At 34.9% G+C, this 20,099-nt stretch overlaps 1 protein-coding gene across 1 annotated transcript; it reads left to right on the forward strand.

Annotated features, from left to right (window-relative positions):
* The first annotated feature begins 34 nt into the window (after positions 1-34).
* On the forward strand, positions 35-20,001 carry LOC133181596 (fasciculation and elongation protein zeta-2-like). Its single transcript, XM_061316129.1, has 8 exons — positions 35-363; positions 6,683-6,791; positions 10,477-10,632; positions 10,908-11,004; positions 13,280-13,536; positions 15,068-15,143; positions 16,015-16,080; positions 16,562-20,001. Exons 1-8 carry the CDS (start codon positions 53-55, stop codon positions 16,576-16,578), a joined length of 1,089 nt encoding a protein of 362 aa, XP_061172113.1. The 5' UTR covers positions 35-52; the 3' UTR covers positions 16,579-20,001.
* The last annotated feature ends 98 nt before the right edge of the window (positions 20,002-20,099 follow it).

Genomic DNA, 20,099 nt, shown 5'->3' on the forward strand with positions numbered 1-20,099 from the left:
AGGTATTCCGATAACGGGCACCTGAAAGGTTAAGGTCATTTACTCCTCGAATATGGCGGAGCTTCAGTTTGAGGCACCGCTAGCCAAGTTTGAAAACGAGGAATGGAATGAATACAGTGAATTTCAGGAAGCTATAGCGGTAGAAAATATTTTAAAAGAAACTGAAACTCATCAAACGAGTGAAGCGACCGAGCATGAGGACAGTGAACACTTTACAGAGCCTTATTCTGGTTCGTTAGAGGATCTCGTGAACTCTTTTGACGAAAAAATTACGAAGTGTTTCTGCAATTTTGAGGAAAATGTTAATGATAAAATAGCCCCTGTACAGATACGAAGCCAAGAGGAGATAATTAATGATTGTCAGTGAGTAATTATTGCCATTATTTTATTTATTAACATCTATATAGTCACAGGAGAGGATCAAAGATTTTTTTTTGTTTTTCCCGTGTTGGTAGGGTATATGTGACAAAGTGATGAAGGGCCAATTGTGGTAGAATATCATATTCTTCACATGTTTGGGGTTTGTCGGGGTTTATATCAGCTGGCTGTTAAGACATTTGTAAGCTGAATCTCTTTTAGAGTGTCGAGCAAACATGATTCATTGATCATGATGAATATTTTATTCACTTTAAGATCGAATTATACAGTTTTGAGGTATGGCTTCAGGAATAGCTTGTTTTTGTTTTGTTTTGTTTTTTTTTCAATATAGATGTACATCAGATCAGTTTCGGGGAGAGGAGTGAGGGGGGACTGCAAAATTACCAGGCATTAGGATAGCTGTAGATCTGTTCATAGCTCGCTGGTCTGAAAAAAAATTCAGATGGACGACCAGAGAGCTACAGATCTATCCATTATGTATTTATTGCACACAAAAAGTTCTTGTTTCTCAATTTATATCTTTGTATGTGTAAGCTGCCATCACAAAATATTACTAACCATGTTTCTTAATACTTCCACAACTAAACACTTCCCAAAACCATTTTAGGCATATTACAGTCATTATATATATATACTATTTGTATGCATCCTAACAGTTGGTAGATAACTCTCTGTTTATTATACAATTGTTTGTTTTGTTCTGTTTATTGTTATTTATAACTATGATTTCGGACATTATTCATCTTTATGCTCCACTGCGGGCCTTTTTACCATTTTGGTTGGCAAAATAATTTGACCAACTATTGTTTTACAAGTTGAAATTGAAGAAGACATTAGACATATACCAATTTAACTTTTTATCTCTAATGCAAAACATTTAGTTTTTATTATCCAAATCTTATTATTTTAATTTGATTAAGTGTAAAGAAAATATGTTTTACTACTTATAAATCAGAATAAAGCGATGTGTACACGGTTGTGCAAAAATTGGATCAGTGCGACTTGAAGCATTCAAATGCCTCATAAATCATTAAATATATCAGGTAGATAATTTACATTTGGTACAAAATTATAAACTTAAGATGTCTTACAATGTCAAAGGGAGAAAAAATCAGGTCTAAGGACTCAAAAGATAACATTGGGTTAAGTTACATTGTATAAACAAATGGTGTATGAAGCATGTTGGACTGCGCAGAATTTGTCATACAGCCAAAATGGCAGTATAAATAGTCAAAATTTTTGATGGTGTCAATTCTAAGCCCAGGAAGGCTGTTAAAATGGTTTAAGGGAATGTTTTTTTGTGGAAGTAGTAAATGAATATGTTAAGAACACACAGTAATATTTTGACTTTGAGATGGTAGCTAAAATATATAGAGATTTTTAAAGCAAGATTTGTGCACAATAAATGTACTTTTTTTCAGTGGATGGATCTCTCTGGTCATTCATTCCATTTTTTTTCAGACCAGCAACCTAAAGATCTGCAGCTAATGTTCAGATCACACAGAGTAATTTCTACATCCAACTGTTTAGTGTTTATATATCTAAATCAAATTGTTGATAGTAGTAAGCAGAATTCAAAACTAGCTCTTGATCATTACTCACAATTTTCGCATGAAAAATGATATCTTAGGTTGCTTTAATGTCAATCTAGTTCAAAACTTTAATATACATGTTTATTCTTCATTTTATATGAAGCGTCTATTGATCAGATTTTATTCTATATGAGTATTATGGTGCACATATTTAAATTCTGGAAAAAACAAGTTTGTAGGAGTTTAACTTCCTTTGACTTCTGGCTTAGTTTTCCTACTTGTCAAAATGGCAAGTCAACAGTGGTAGGTGGTCACCAGCGAAACAAAGTAAACTGTTTGACCTGATCAGAACCTAGCACCTCTTGCAGCAATGATTTTCCATATCAAAGCATCTAATTATTTAAATTACTAATTGGACTTCAACTATCCTTTTGATATTTTCTTGATTCAGTCATGTAGATTTAGGGTCCTTACTTAGTCATGTATTTTCTTTCTATTTTTTTTTTTTTTTTTTTTTTTTTTTTTTTTTTTTTTTTGCATCATGAGTTATTTAAACCATGTACTTGCCACAAAATGGTTTTAGATTTAACCCTCATGTCTGACTCGGAATGTATGAAATTTCCCGGACAAGATATCATAGAAGGGGTTTGTGAATGGTTTTCATAGAGTTACAGTGTGCAAAGTTTTCTTACTGTAAATTTTCAGTATTTACTTAAAACATATCAGAATGATATATATCTTAAAACTGAAAATTAATTAAGAAGCATATACACTTGAACTTCGACATATTGATATCTCAAATACCATTGATATGTCAAAGCAAGTTGGGAGTCCTTACCTTGTTTTCTTTATTTTTTTTAACCTTGATATCTTGAATCCTCGAATATCTCAAATTTTTTCTCGGTCCCATCAAGTTTGAGATAGTGAGGTTTGACTGTACTATATATTAAAATTAAATGTAACCTAAGCTACCAGTTCAGAGTTTGTAGAGATGTGACATTTTCTCTAGTGAAAAGGTGCTTTCATAGTTTGTAAAATGAATTTTAAAATGTCAAAAGAATCACACTTGAATTATGGTGATTTAGTGAAATTTTGTTGTTTGTATTTTTTTTTTTTGAGGGGGGGGGGGGTGGTTGAGGATTATGCAAGTGCAGACTTGCAGTGTAGAATTTAATAGGATTATGACAAAGAATTTTTTTTGAAAAAATTGATGGTGTGATTTTGGCCCAGGGTTAATAAACATATGTATATTTTTAATTTTTTATTTATAGATATATTTATAGGTATCAGTATTTCAAACTGAAGTATTCTTTATTAACTCTAAAGAACAGTAAAACAAGTGATCATGATGCAGCAATTGTATTGATGATTCACCTGAATCAATAGTGAGTCACGGTTTATAAGCAATGCTGATCAGGGCTAAACAGATTTTGTTTTCTAAATTGTAATGATTTCACCCATTTGGTACATGTGAAGTCATTTTAACTATAATAGATGTCTTAATTGAGGGAACTGTTACATGCTGTTGACAAATCAATATGTACTTCTAGTATGCTTAGTAAGGGCACAGGAGTCAGGAACTCGGGAGAAATGCTGTTATTGATTCAGAACGGCAAATCCCGTCAGAGATCAACTGGACTGATAATCATTTGAGGACAGAGCTTACCAAATACCCCTTTCAAAATTACTTAAAGACAGTCATTTAAATCATTATTTAGTGTGGTGCATTGAAATCTGTTAGGTGCATGGCAGTGATATGTAAAGTTGTTATCTGTCAAAATGTTTTTAAAGCTTGACACATCAGTAACAACAAGATGGCTCATTAACCAATAGCTATACATAGGTATTTACTGAAAGAGTCCAAATTCATTACTGTAACTGGGAATATGTCATAGCTGTCCATGTGTTCATGAATTCAAACATTTTTGTAGGTATACTAGAATAAGTTTATACATGATGTAGCACAACATATTGTATATTTAGGTGTGCTGGGACAGCTCTATTTCTAATCAAAGTTTATCACAGTTCTGTATTTATTGGAAAGGTTCTCTACTTTCAGTGGTGGGCTGGAGAGAATTATGAATTTTATCAGATCCATTAGGAGACTGAGTTATTGTCAATATTACACGGAGAACTTAGTGTGTGTATACAGAAACAATCAATACATGGTCTCGGAAAATCGGGATATCCTGTCACAGAATATAGAGATTAATCTCAGCTTTGGGGGGAAAAAAATTTAGAAATGAAAATGGCTATTTTGACCCAATTCAGTAAACTATGCCAAAATTGCTAACTGCTAGCCATTGGATATAAGCTTTTATTTTTCTGCAGTCTCAATAAGTACAGTTGAATTTCGGTACTGATCAGCTGGGATCTCTAATACCGTGGATATGTCGAAGTGATTTGGAAGTCCCAAGACCTGATTCTTTAAGTATTTTAATCTGGATATCTCGAATCCTCGGATACCTTGAAGTTTTTTTTCTCAGCCCCATTGAGTTCGAGATAATGAGGTTTGACTGTATTAAGAAGAAATAAAGACTTGTTGAGATTAGCTGTAGATGGAATTTAACTGCCATTTAATTATAAGCCTGACCTTGACCATTGTCTGGATGATGCATATAGGAATGTATTCAGGTAGATTTCTTTGATATGTAGTGAAAACAATGTAAAGATGACAATAGCTTCTCACATGTCAACCAAAGTCTGATGGTGCTGGTGGGAAGGGGGGGCATATATGATGTCACAATATTCTGATGTCAATCCTTACGTTGTGATCTGGCTTTCAGCAACTTAGGGTTAGTCCTCATGTACTTTTTGACTGATTGTCTCACACTCTCACTAAAAGTGGGTGATATTAATTTGGGTCCATCTGTCCATCCATCTCTCTGTCATTCTGTCTGTGTGTAACACTTTTGTTTCTGGATGTTATCTCAAAAAGCCTTTGAACTTTTGCAATAGAATTTTATATCACAACTTCCTATGGCCTAAAGAAGACCCCTATTGATTTTGAGGTCAAAAGGTCAAGGTCAGAAATTCTTAAATTACAAAAATGGTTTCCAGATGTTAACTTCATTTTCTTCAAGCTTTTTCCATGAAATTTTACATCATAAATGTCAATGTTTTAAAGACCGACCCCCTCTGATTTTGGGGTCAAAAATTCATAACTTGCATAAAATGGTTTCCTCATGATAACTTTAGTTTTTTTTTGTTGAAGTTTTGCGATGAAATTTCATACCATTAGTCAATATAATTTTTTTTAAAAATCTATTGACTTTGAGGTCAAAAGGTCAAAGACCAAGGTCAGAAATTCATATATTGCATTCATAGTTTTCAGATGATAACTTAAGTTCTTTGTTAGCTTTTGCAATGAAACTTAAGGTCATGAATTTCACTTAAAAAAAGACCCCTTTTTAAGGCAAAAAGCTAAAAGGTCAGGATTGACCTTTTTTTCTTTCTCCATCTGCATTTCTCTTAAGTCTTCCATCCTTTTCTTTTACTGTAAGCCACGAATGCAGATTCCCTGTATTAGCTCATTTGGATTATTTCTCACATTAGAGGGCGATATGAGGTTAGTCCTCGTACACCATTTAACTGATTAGGGTTAGTCTCGCACCCACCCGCAAGATTATAATTAGTCCTTGCACACTATATTTGACTGACAAGGATTATTCTAGCACCCTCTTGAGAGATTAGGGTTAGTCTCGGACTCCAAACACTATTCCACTGATTAGTGTTAGTCTTGCATCCACTGAAGAAATTAGTGTTAGTCCTCAACCACTATTCCACTATTCCACTAATAAGGGATACTTTCACACCCACCTAAGAGATTAGGGTTGATGTATTATGATTAGAAGACCCACTCGAGAGATTAGGGTTGATGTATTATGATAGAAGACCCACCTGAGAGATTAGGGTTGATGTATTATATTAGAAAGTAAGAAAACCCACCCAAGAGATTAGCGTTGGTATGGTAGATGACCCACATAAGAGATTAGGGTTGGTGTATTATGATACAAGACCCACCAGGGAGATAAGGATTGGTGTTTTATGGTAGAAGACCCACCTAAGAGATTAGGGTTGGTGTATTATGGTAGAAGACCCACATAAGAGATAAGGGTTGGTGTATTATGATACAAGACCCACCAAAGAGATTAGGGTTGGTGTATTATGATAGAAGACCCACATAGGAGATTAGGGTTGGTGTATTATGATAGAAGACCCACCAGAGAGATTAGGGTTGGTGTATTATGATAGAAGACCCACATAGGAGATTAGGGTTGGTGTATTATGGTAGATTAGAGGTGGTGTATTATGGTAGATTAGGGTTGGTGTATTATGGTAAATTAGAGTTGGTGTATTATGGTAGATTAGAGTTGGTGTGTTATGGTAGAGGATACAATCTACAATTTTATCATACATATTTATGTGCAGTATCACACATAAGTGGATTAGTGTGGACCATGGCACATTGGTTTATGGCTTGAAGTGAAAATTACAGTTTCAGTGGTACTCAGTAAGAGCTCAGTGTTTCACATTTTATTAATAGATTATTTTCTTGTAAAGGCATAGGCAAGGCAATTACATATATAGCTTTCTCCTCAGAAAAAGGAAATGTTTTTTTTTGTCAAAAAAACTCACACATATACTGTGCTAGACCTATCAGACAAAATAGAAAAGCCTGCTTTACACACAAACAAAATATGCCAATATATTCAAAAAATATCTGAACCAAAACAAACAAGCTGATTTAACAAAGAGCAATATATTTTTAGAATGTGGTGGACCATAACAGGTAACTTTGGTAACATCCTTCCTATTGATTGGTCCAAGAGCTATGCAAGACAACTGCAATCCAAAGTACTCAACCTCAAAGAAGACCAGGTAAGTTGTTCTAAATTAATACAACTTGTAACTTTTACAAGTTAGTTGACTTTTACACTTTGTTAATTACTTGTTCCTTCTGCTACTCTGTTTTTTTTATTGTTTAAATTACCACTCTTTTAATTACTTGTTACTCTTAACACTCTTTTAATTACTTGTCACTTCTAGCAGTCTTTTAATTACTTGTTATTTCTTCCACTGTTAATTACTTGTTACTTCTACCACTCTTTTTATTACTTGTTACTTCCCCCATCCTTTTAATTACTTGCAATTTCTACCACTCTATTAATTACTTGCTACTTCTACCACTTTTTTAATTGTTAGTTACTTTTACCACTCTGTTAATTACTTGTTATTTCCATGACTCTGTTAATTACTTATAACTTCTAACAGTCTGTTTTCTGTTAATTACTCATTAATTCTACTACTCTGTTAATTGATATTTCTACCTCTGTTAATTACTTGTTATTTCTACCACTGTTAATTATTTGATGTTTCTACCACTGTTAATTACTTGATATTTCTACCTCTGTTAATTCCGCTGTGTACATGTAAATTGTATAAACTTGCAGGGTATAAAAGGGTCAGTCATATGTAATCTCATCATGTATTCTTTGGTGAAAAGTCAATATTTCACAGTGTTTGCCTGTCATTGAGCTTTAAGTCATATTTGAAACCACAATCTAAAAATAGAAAACATCATGAAAGCTAAGATCATAAAGCATTCATTGTTGAGATTGTTTAGTACATATTAGCTCACCTGAGCCAAAGGCTCAAGTGAGCTTTTCTAATCAAAACTTGTCCATTGTCTGTCGTTGTTGTTGTTGTCATTAACTTTTTACAGTTTCATCTTCTTCTCCAAACCACTTTCCAGTTTCAACCAAATTTAGTACAGAGCTTCCTTAGGTGAAGGGGATTCAAGTTTGTTCAAATGAAGGGCCTTGTCCTCTTTCAAAGGGATAATTTAGAATTAGTGAAAATTTTAAAGCAGCATTTTAAAATCTTCTTCACAATAACCACTGCACCAGAAAAAATAAAACTTATATGAAAGCTCCATTACCTAGTGTAGATTCAAGTTTGTTCAAATCATGACCCCCAGAACTAGGATGGGGCCACAGTAGGCAAGTACAGGCAAGTAAATAGATCTACTTGAAGATTTGTTACTGAGTACTAGACAAATTATTTTGTTGATCCCTGGTCATCTTTCTTTTGCTCTTGGGTGACATGGCTTCATCTATCAGTTTATTTTTGTTTTATTTTATACTTCTATTTATCCTTTACAGTGTTGTATTATACTCAGGTGATTGTTAAGGCCCTTGGGCCTCTTGTTTATCATCTAGGGTTCAAACAGTATTCCAGGTAGCACATGGAACATTTGTTAAAATTGTTCACTCTGCACATTTATGCTAAAATTCAATTCAGAAAATCACCCAATTATACTCGCTCAAATTCTTGTTATAAAAAGGAATATAGATACTAACAAGAGGCCCATGGGCCACATCGCTCACCTGAGCACATTGGCTAGGCAAAAGCACAAATCAGTTCAGTATTGAAAAGATTAAAGGGGGGGGGGGTTGTCTGTTCTTGAGAAGAAATATTTTTTTCTATATGTTCTTATGTAAAACTTTCAATCCCCCATTGGGCCCCATCCTACCCCCGGGGGTCATCATTTGAACAAAATTGAATTTACACTACCTGAGGATGCTTCCATATCAAAATGACTAAACATGATTTTCAGTTCTTGAGAAGAAGATATTTTCCTATATGTTCCTATAGGAAATTTTCGATCCCCCATTGTGGTCCAACCCTATCCCTGGGGTGCAGTTCTACAGAAGAAGATATTTTCCTATATATTTCTATTTAAGACTTTGATCCTACATTGTGGCCCCACCCTACCTCCGGTGGTCATGATTTGAACAAAATAGAATCTTCACTACCTGAGGATGCTTCCACATAAATATGATCAATCAGGACTTTGCTGTTCTTGAGAAGAAGATTTTAAAATATTTTCCTATATATTTCTATGTAAAACTTCGATCCTCCATAGTGGCCCCGCCCTACCCCCGGGGGGTCCTGATTTGAACAAACTTGAATATACACTACCTGAGGATGCTTCCATATTAATATGACTCATCATGGCTTTGCTGTTCTTGAGAAGAAGATTTTTAAAGGTTTTTCCTATATATTTCTATGTATAACTTTGATCCTTTATTGTGGCCCCGCCCTACCCCCGGGGGTCCTGATTTGAACAAACTTGAATATACACTACCTGAGGATGCTTCTATATAAATGTATGTCTCATCATGGCTTTGCTGTTCTTGAGAAGAAGATTTTTAAAGATTTTTCCTATATTTTTCTATGTAAAACTTCGATCCTCCATAGTGGCCCCGCCCTACCCCCGGGGGTCATGATTTGAACAAACTTGAATATACACTATCTGAGGATGCTTCCATATTAATATGACTCATCATGGCTTTGCTGTTCTTGAGAAGAAGATTTTTAAAGGTTTTTTCCTATATATTTCTATGTAAAACTTTGATCCTTCATTGTGGCCCCGCCCTACCCCCGGGGGGTCCTGATTTGAACAAACTTGAATCTACACTACCTGAAGATGTTTCTATATAAATATGACTCATCATGGCTTTGCTGTTCTTGAGAAGAAGATTTTTAAAGATTTTTCCTATATTTATCTATGTAAAACTTCGATCCTCCATAGTGGCCCCGCCCTACCCCCGGGGGTCCTGATTTGAACAAACTTGAATATACACTACCTGAGGATGCTTCCGTATTAATATGACTCATCATGGCTTTGCTGTTCTTGAGAAGAAGATTTTTAAAGGTTTTTTCCTATATATTTCTATGTAAAACTTTGATCCTCTATTGTGGCCCCGCCTACCCCCGGGGGTCATGATTTGAACAAATCTGAATCTACACTACCTGAGGATGCTTCCACATGAGTTTCATCTTCCCTGACCTTGTGGTTCTTGAGAAGAAGATTTTTAAAAGATGCTATTAATTTTTCACTAATTCTTTATTATCTCCCCTTGAAAGAGGGCGTGGCCCTTCATTTGAACAAACTTGAATCCCCTTCACCCAAGGATACTTTGTGGCAAGTTTGGTTGAAATTGGTCCAGTGGTTCTTGAGAAGAAGTCGAAAATGTGAAAAGTTTACAGATGGACAGACAGACGGACGACGGACAAAATGTGATCAGAAAAGCTCACTTGAGCTTTCAGCTCAGGTGAGCTAAAAATGGTATAGAATACATTTTCTTTCGGTTCCTATTATTGTAATGGTGCAATGTATTCTAAAGGAATTTCTTCAATAAGAAAACCAAAAGAATGAAGAATATACATGTATTATGTTTCTTGCTATTTCTACATTAAAGGTCGTTTTTCTTTGGTATAAAATGGTTTCTCTCTCTATATAGAGACATCACACATTTATGTAAAAGCCCCCTCCAGGATAGACTTTTAAATGCCATAGCTACATGTTACTCTCCTAATTACAGCATATTATCTTTTATTCCACCTTTGCGTCAGTCAGTTCAGTGGGAATTATTGAGTGTTATATAATTGTTAAGTCTTTACAAGGTGTTCAAAAATCAATGACCTGATATGTCTTGATTCCCCAGTAAGTTATCAACTGGTCTGTAATTGGTACGTTAATTTCTCGGTGATGTTTCAGGAGCAGGAGTCGCCCAATCTGGACCTCTCAGACGATGAGGAGCTGGCACAGCAGTTTGACATGCACTCGTTGATTGTGTCCAGTCTACAGACCAGCGACAGTGACCACGTTGCCACAGCTGACGAGGTCATCAATGAGATAGAACACATGATGCAGGTAATAAATCAGTGCTCAATTATTTCATTTTTACTTTATTTTCTTTATAAATTCATGTATATGGGAGCTTCATACAGAGTGTTTCATTTCAAGTTTAAGAAATTACACCATACATGTTTAAGCAACTAAAGTAAGTATTCCAGGACCTGCAATGTGCATTTCAGAAATAAAGTATACCTTATGCAGAGCAAGTTATAGAGAAAATTTCTTTCTGTGATTGGAGAGATATTCTTGAACATTGTGGTTAGTTGCATATTTATCTTCACCATTTTCAGGAAAATGAACCCTCGGAGTACTCTCAAGATGACCTTGATCATGAAATGGCCTTGGAAAAAGAGAAACTTCCACAGATTCCCTCCTATACAGAAGCAGGTAACCATGGCAATGAGAAAGTAAAAGTGTATCATCAAATACAGGTAAACTTCGGTATCTCGACATCGGATATGTCGACAACCTGGGATATGTCGACGTCCTTCCGCGGTCCCGGCAGTATTTACTATATAAATGATTTGCAAAAACTCTGATATGTCGACCTCGGTAATGTCGACAACCCGGGTTATCTCGACGTATATTCACAGTCCCAAGAGCAAAATTTACCTGGCATATGTCGACATCGGCAATTTTCTGCTCTACTGAACCTAACTCTTTGTCAGATAGGGTCTCTCGTCACGCACGGACGACTCTGGGTATCTCGACGTCGTCAAAGTTTCACACCTTTCACACCCATGTTATGACTGCACGCTGCTTAATTAATTTTATGGACTGTGTTTGTTGGTGAATCCCAAGCCACTTCAGCGTCTTTGAGAAGTTAATTGAGCTTGGGTAATATCATTGCTAAATCTACACGATTCTGCGTAAATGTACAGAATGTTATTTATATCGAAACGTAACATAACTTTTAAATTTGAAAAAGATAACTTAATTACAATGAATAACACATACACTGAAAAATTCAAACTAAGGAATTTAAAAAAATGTTTTAATGATATTTTGTAGTTAAAATGTATTCAACAGGAAACAATCCAATTAACGACACGATTGACCGAATCAGCCGTAATTCGTGCATCTGTAACATCACTACGTTAGTTTAGATAAACAAATCTCTTTTAAAAAAATAAACTAACGTAGTGATGTTACAGATGCACGAATTGCGGCTGATGTACATTCTTCCTGAATGAAATAAGAAAAAAAAATAATCCGCATTTAATTTTTTTTTTTACCGTATATCGGATGTCGACTTAATACGGTTCGAAGTTTATAGAGCGCATTTCGTATCCTGCTCTGACGAAAAGGCAAGTTACACGCGAATGCAGCTCAATGCTGTAACTTTGTGAATTTAGAAAGATTTCGATACGTTTTATAAACAAGATTTTTAAAATAACTTCTTAGATTTTTAATAAAAATAAAGGGAATTCTGAAATATGTTGAGCTACAGTCTATATCAAAGTCATGTACATATAATAAGCTTGTCTGTTTTGCTATGCAATGAAATCTTGGACGTCAAGTCTCAACTCTGATATCTTGACACCTCGGATATCTCGACATTTTCCGATGGTCCCGTCGATGTCGAGATAACGAAGTTTACCTGTACATCAAAAAGGCATTGAAAATAATAGTAGTTTTTAAAAATGGCTTTGTCTCATTAATAGAATAAGCAGCTCTTCTGAGAGATTACTCTATCAGGGGTGTGCAATAACATCGCCCGACGCTCGGGGCTACCAATTTAAGAGGTCGGGTTATCATAAATCTCTACTGCGTTAGCCCGTTGGGCTAGCAAATCTAAAACGAAAGTATACGTATATTTACGTCTCGCACCCGCATGGCGCAGTGGTAGTGTGTCTGCTTTAGAGTCGCAGAGTAAGGAGTTGATCCTTACGTCGCGGGTTCGAATCCCACTGTGGGACGTGGAGACTGGTCCTTCGGATGAGACCGTATAAACCGAGGTCCCGTGTCGCAGTAGGTGCTGGCACGAAAAAGATCCCTCACTGCTCAATGGCCCGGAGTGCTGAGCATAGGTCAAAATTTGCAGCTCTCCACCGGCAACTGGTGGCATCTCCATATGAGTGAAAAATTCTCAAGAGAGACATTAAACAACAAACAAACAAACAAATTTACGTCGACTGAATTGAGGTACGAATTAACTTTGTTGTAAATCATAACCTTTAATTCGTTTTAACCTATATGTATTGTGTGTTGCTATCGCCAGTTGTTTCAGTGACAATTATAGTCGATAAAAATAGGGAGAAGTACCTGACGATAACAAAGCACAAACCATTATTTGTTTTATTTATTTCAACCTCGGGCTAGTAACTTTGTTACTGCCACTGCCCGACGGGCTAGTAACTAATTTTTGTTATTGCACACCCCTTCTCTATGATCAGTGGTCTCTTGAACTCTGTTTTACTATAGTTACATTTTAATAGACCTGAAAAACAGGAAACAGGTAAACATGTTTTACGTCTACTGCTTATGAGTTGTAACAGTAAATACATGGTAAATGATTTATCTGCTTGCAGTATATTATCCTAACTGGCAGGAAGAGAAAAGGAGAAGATACCTGTAAATTGTTATAAGATATTGCAGACAATTAAGATCCAATAAAATCCTGTAAATAAAACTTGATAATTATTGTCATTATTTTCTGTAGACCTGAAAGAGATGAACTGTACCCAGCTTAATGAGGTTCTCAATGAGTATGAGGTCATTATAAAAGAGCTGTCGGAGGTTCTGATCCGAGAACTGGCTCTCAGAGACGAGTTGGAGTATGACAAAGAACTCAAAAATCAGTTTATATCTCTACTGCTGACCATACAGAAGCGTCGCCGCGAGGGAAACTTGGACAAAAAGAAAAAGAAGAGCAAAGGAGTTAATAACAACATGAGCAGCCCTGAGGGCGCAAGCACGGTACGTAATATCTAGAGCTGGATTATGGTTAGAACAGCCCTGAGGGCACAAGCACGGTACGTAATATTTAGAGCTGGATTACAGTTAGAACAGCCCTGAGGGCACAAGCACGGTACGTAATATTTAGAGCTGGATTACAGTTAGAACAGCCCTGAGGGCACAAGCACGGTACGTAATATTTAGAGCTGGGTTACAGTTAGAACAGCCCTGAAGGCACAAGCACGGTACGTAATATTTAGAGCTGGATTACAGTTAGAACAGCCCTGAGGGCACAAGCACGGTATGTAATATCTAGAGCTGGATTACAGTTAGAACAGCCCTGAGGGCACAAGCATGGTACGTAATATTTAGAGCTGGATTACACTTAGAACAGCCCTGAGGGCACAAGCACGGTACGTAATATTTAGAGCTGGGTTACAGTTAGAACAGCCCTGAAGGCACAAGCACGGTACGTAATATTTAGAGCTGGATTACAGTTAGAACAGCCCTGAGGGCACAAGCACGGTATGTAATATCTAGAGCTGGATTACAGTTAGAACAGCCCTGAGGGCACAAGCACGGTACGTAATATTTAGAGCTGGATTACACTTAGAACAGCCCTGAGGGCACAAGCACGGTATGTAATATTTAGAGCTGGATTACTGTGAGTTAGAACAGCCCTGAAGGCTTGAGATGGTATGGAATATTTAGAGCTGAATTACAGGTTGATGAAATCTTCACATCCTTACTTCTCAACAGAATTATTTAAATGTTATATATGACTCTCTGCTGAGTTATATTATGTTGTGCTTATCAACTTCCTTCATGTATACATGCATGTTAATCAAAAAAGACATTTCAATACCACCTTTGAAACTGATGTTTACTTTAACGTTTGACATTGTATTTTGTAAACAAAATTTAGCTCTCGTGTAAATGGCTTTTTTTATGCTTTTTATCTTTAATTAGGTCAACTGAGTCATTCAGATGAACATTTGTATTGCTGTTTTCTGTTTTTGTCCCATCTTGTGTTAACATTTGAACATTTTTCAGCTTCTTCTCTGGAACCACTGAACCAGTTTCAGTTAATTTTGGCATATAGCATCTATGGGTGAAGGGAAACAAAAATTTGGAATCTTGTTGTCCTGGGGCTAAAACCATCAAAATTAATAAAAGCCTTTAAAATCTTCTTTACTCCTGGTTATAAGATGCTTTAGAGTTTGAATGATGTTTATGATTGTTATGTCAAAGTAAATCAATCTTATTTAAATGTCAGTATAAACTTCTGAATTTGACCCAAGTTTTTGACCTTATATTGGTCAGTGGGTTCGGGGTTTTTTTTTGGGGGGGGGGGGGGGGGGGGAGGGGGGTTAAAAAAATTGATATTCAACTTGAAATTATCTTTAAGAATTTTATTGTTTTCTTGTTTATTACATGTATTTGGTTTAGTATCAACCATTGCACTTATCTTTTCAAGGTATCAGTGATTCACAATGCTTCCATTATATGTTTTGATGACAGGTGCCTTAATATGACTGTTCTTGTTTTGTAGTTTCTGACAACTGTAATTCCTTACCATGCCATAGATGGTCCACCCAGTTCAGAACAACTACAGATCTACATCAAAAGTAAGTCTCCTACAGATCTACATCAAAAGTAAGTCTCCTACAGATCTACATCAAAAGTAAGTCTCCTACAGATCTACATCAAAAGTAAGTCTCCTACTTCAAAACAACTACAGATCTACATCAAAAGTAAGTCTCCTACCTCAAAACAACTACAGATCTACATCAAAAGTAAGTCTCCTACTTCAAAACAACTACAGATCTACATCAAAAGTAAGTCTCCTACAGATCTACATCAAAATTAAGTCTCCTACCTCAAAACAACAGAACTACAGATCTACATCAAAAGTAAGTCTCCTACTTCAAAACAACTACAGATCTACATCAAAAGTAAGTCTCCTTCTTCAAAACAACTACAGATCTACATCAAAAGTAAGTCTCCTACCTCAAAAAAACTACAGATCTACATCAAAAATAAGTCTCCTACTTCAAAACAACTACAGATCTACATCAAAATTAAGACTCCCTCCAAGAAAAAAACAACTACAGATCTACATCAAAAAAAAATTGTTTAGCCTATAACCCAAACCAATAACACAGATCTATAGAATAACTACATGTCTACGTCATAAGTATGTCTCTCATTCAGCTCAGAACAGCTACAAATAACTATTTTTTCAGAATCACAATTACAAATTTACTTAGAAGTAAGTCCCTTTATAACCAAAGATCTGTACCTAAATTAAGTTTAACAATTTTCACTGACATGACAACTAGTCAAAAGGTTCACAACAAGATCCAATTACTGTCCTAACCTAAAACATACACATTAAGTTCATACATTTATTGCATATTAAGGAGCTTACAAATCTGTGAAAATTTGAATCAGTAACTGAGAAATGGACAGTATATATGGTTGATTATTTTTCTTCAGTTTTACAAGCGATTAACGAGGATAGTCCCACAGTTCCCGGCCTGCTGACGGATTATATCCTTAAAGGTAAAGGTTCAGTACAGGAAGCATTCTATACCTAGTAATATATTCAGTACAAATATACAGTATAACACGCTTATAACGAAAACACTTTTAATGAATTGACACATACAGCGAAGTGATTTTCACTTCCTGTGGCTTTAAAAATATATTGTGAAATTATAAAACTAATTATGTTTATCATGAAGAAGAATAATCTTGTCCTGGCACTTCATTATAAGCATGTTTTACTGTAGTAGAAGCTATCAAATATTATAATTTTTATTAACACACAAAAATTTTACATGACTTTCTTGACAGTTGGTTTCTGTAAATAAAAGGTTACGTTTGACTTTCAGTTGTATTTACATGTAATCACACCAAACATATAATTTATCTAAGACACAATTTTGATTTTAGAAATATGCTTGCGTGGTATAATGTTTGTTTGGTATAATGTTTGTTTGGTATAATTATCATAAACTTGTATTTTTCTTCACTTTGACAGTGTTGTGTCCTACTTGAGACCCCAGTAGAATCCCCTGCAAAAGTCTGGGCCTATTTTTCCTACTTTTTTCTGAAAGTCCTGTTTCTAGCAGCAACATGCAGGACTATCAATCGCTGCTTGATCGCCTTTTATTTTGTTGGTGTCCATGACAAACAAGTAGCATGTTACTTAATGAATAGTTTTATATTCAATTTTACATTGTTAGAGTGCAATAGTAATGTACAATGTGTAATATGGTATGTGTTTTTGAATAGTTTATTTGTTTTTATAAAATAATTGCCACCAAAGATATTATTTCAACAATACTTGATGTTTTAGGTGCTTATAATTTTCAATCAAATCGTACATCCACCAGGTTATTTAAGGGGGGAAATGTCATCTTTTATTGGATGGTGTGTTCACTTTAATTAGTCCCTGTCAGATGAAAATATTAGACAGTATTATTTTATCATTAAAGCATGTGAAATAATCTAGCAGTGTAATTCAGCTCTGTAAGTCATTCTGTGGTTCCAAGAAATTGTGATCAATTATTAGAATATTGTAATAATATTTCAGCCAAATGAATTAACCAGTGTCAATTTGTACCATGAAGTTAGGAAACAGACATTTTTGAATTTGTTTTTTGCTTTGTTCGTGAGGAATTTTGTTGTGGATTATAATAATTTAAAAAGGAAAATACATAAAAATTGTAGTGTTGTGATAAGAACTGTCTCGTTTATATATCGGTATGTTTCGTGCATATGCTATTTTGAACAAATGAGAGTGCCATTTATTTATTAGCAGAATGAAGCTTATTATTGTATAAAATTGTTTTTAATGATTTTTATATGGTTATTTATTATACCCCCTGCTTGATAAGCAGGGGTTAGATTGTGATGGGATGTCCGTCTCTACATCCTTTGGTACATCCCTCTGTACCGAGCACAAAAAAAAAATCATCTCTTACCCACAACTTCTCAAACACCACTGAATAAATTTAACTAGACTTTCCCAGAAACTTTATTACGTAGTGTCATTGTTGACTCCTATTTTTTGTTTTGATTGGACAGATACTTGGGGGTTCCCGTAGCCAAACATGGACACTGCCATTCTTTCTACAACATTGGGGTTACCTTTTTCTTATCCCCAACTCCTCCACTATAAAGTTTAATAAGACCTTTGCAGAATCTTTATTACTTAGTGCAATTGTGCACCTTCTATTTTATGTTCTGATCTGACAGATATTTGAGGTTTCCCATAGCAAAAAGATGAACTTTGCCATTATACTCGTAGCAGTGAGTATTATTTTGTGAGTTCAGTGCTCACAGTATGTTTAGTTGTAAAATGTTCTGTTTTAGAATCATTATTTGTGAAACAGTTTTATTTCAAATTATGGCAAGATATTGAGCAAATGCACTTATACAGAAGCTAGTGAGCATTTTTGGTTTTTTGTGTGAGTGGAGGTTTTCAATACCATATGATTGCTAACAGGAATGGATGCATGTTAGTTTTAAAAAACTGAAATCCATGCATTAATGCAACACCATGTAGCACATTATGTGTAAATAATAAAGTTGTATCTGGTCCAAAAATACATGTAGGTCCCTTGATGGTACACAGTATTAGTTTATACTCATTGATTCAGATACTATTTCTGTTCCAACTACTGCTTTAAATACAGTAAAGCACAGTTAAAACAAACATGCTTATAACGAATTCATGCTTATAGCAATGTGATTTTCATTCACTGTAGCTTTAAAACATATGATGAACTTAACAGATATAACAAATTATGTTTATAGTGAATCCAAATCGTGCATCCTTGGCACTTCGCTATAAGTGTGTTTTACTGTTCATGAGGGGTCTGATTTTGTCAAATCATTTAATTTTGGGCGTGCTTGATTTAGCTTAACTTGGTGAACACCAGTGTACACCGGTGTGAAAGATGATGGTGTATAATCAAGTGCATTTTACGAGGTGTAGTGTATATGGTGTAGTATATGTTTTGCATCTCGCCAGTGTGTGGCTAAAAATTTTTGTTTAAAGTGAAAAAAAAATTAAAAAACGTTAATAATTGACTAAATTATTTTAAAATGGTCAAAAAATGATTTCAATGTCATCACTTACATACAAAAGAAAACTTGAATGTGATTTCTTATCCTTTATATTACATAAAACCATTTCTTAAATTTTTCAATTGTACCATTCTCCGCCATATTGGATTCAGTATACACCTTTCAACACATGCCCTAAATTTGGTGTAAGAAAGTGTACACCGAGTGTACACCAAAAATCTACACCCCTGCACTTGATTAAGAAAGGTGTAAGCGGTGTAAGTAAATCAAGCGCACCCTTTGTTGTATATGAACAATAGAAATAGCAATTTGTGTTGATACAAGTAGATCAAAGATATAGTCGACATACACATATTTCAAGCATGAAATCAGTTACATGTATGAGTAAATAACTGTGCGATAATTGCTGTTCAATTAATCGGGAGAGTAACCAACCATCTCTCACTCATTCTCACACTGTTACATGTATTTACACTGTATCGTTCAGTACATTGTGTGTGGTCACACACAAATCATGACTATTTTAAACTGTCTAGCTACATTTCTTGCTTGTAAGTGTTGTTATAATGTGTATACTTTTATATCCTCGTTCGTGTTTACCACTTTGTAATGGTCTAGTCAACGTTAGTGTATTCTGGTAAACCCTGTATTTGTCCATGTAAAGTGTACATGTATGTATATTAATGTCTCGTATAAACATTTAAATAATATGTTTAAATAGATTCACTTTGTCACATATGATGTACATAATAATTATGAAGATATGAACTCTTGTACTGTTGCTTTACAAATGGAATACTGTGGAAATCATTTCATAAGGTTCATTTTTTCATAGATTTTTAGGTACCCCAGTCTAAAAATTCATAACCTCAAAAAATATTGAACTTGTTCAAAACATTTAAGTTGCATTAATTGATGTTTCAACAATGTAATTTTTAACAATCCAAAAAACAACCAAAATAATATCACAGTACATTTTGAATTACCTAGGCCACTTTGAAGAATTGATTTAGAACTGTGAATTGTTTGTAACATGTAAGAATTAAAGCTAGGCTCAACTTTGATGTCTGAACACCATGTCTCACAAAGAGTAATTGAAACTGACAGTCGTAGTTTTCAGTCTCATGTCAGCAGAAAACAAACACATTTGTATCATGATGGATCTGTATTAATATTGTACAGAAGGCCAGTCTCTGTGATTAGCTCTCATCGTAGAATCAGGTGTGATTCCAATGTTGCATCATTTATCCTCTCCAGTTATTATAGAAGCTGGTTGTCAGTGTATAGCTGTGATTATTATTATTTATACCAATCACTACCATGTATATACTCAAGTGTGCTCTGTGAATGCAGGTGTATTTACCAAATAAAATGCCTCTTTGCAAATTAACTGTGTTATTTTGAAAAGACATATCCTCTGCAAAAATGCTTAGCAGCTATGATGACGTTCATTTATGATGCACCATAAAATTGTCATGTATACA

The sequence above is a fragment of the Saccostrea echinata genome, unplaced genomic scaffold, assembly GCF_033153115.1.
Source record: "Saccostrea echinata isolate AGI-Se365-2 ecotype Australia unplaced genomic scaffold, CSIRO_AGI_Sech_v1 ptg000009l, whole genome shotgun sequence".
Taxonomy (NCBI): domain Eukaryota; kingdom Metazoa; phylum Mollusca; class Bivalvia; order Ostreida; family Ostreidae; genus Saccostrea; species Saccostrea echinata.

Bases quoted from the DNA above. Each gene is read 5' to 3' on its own strand.
- LOC133181596 (XM_061316129.1), top strand. From the start codon at position 53: ATGGCGGAGCTTCAGTTTGAGGCACCGCTAGCCAAGTTTGAAAACGAG. The intron at 6,792-10,476 runs GTAAGTTGTTCT...GTGATGTTTCAG, and splicing joins TCAACCTCAAAGAAGACCAG to GAGCAGGAGTCGCCCAATCT. The intron at 10,633-10,907 runs GTAATAAATCAG...CACCATTTTCAG, and splicing joins AGATAGAACACATGATGCAG to GAAAATGAACCCTCGGAGTA.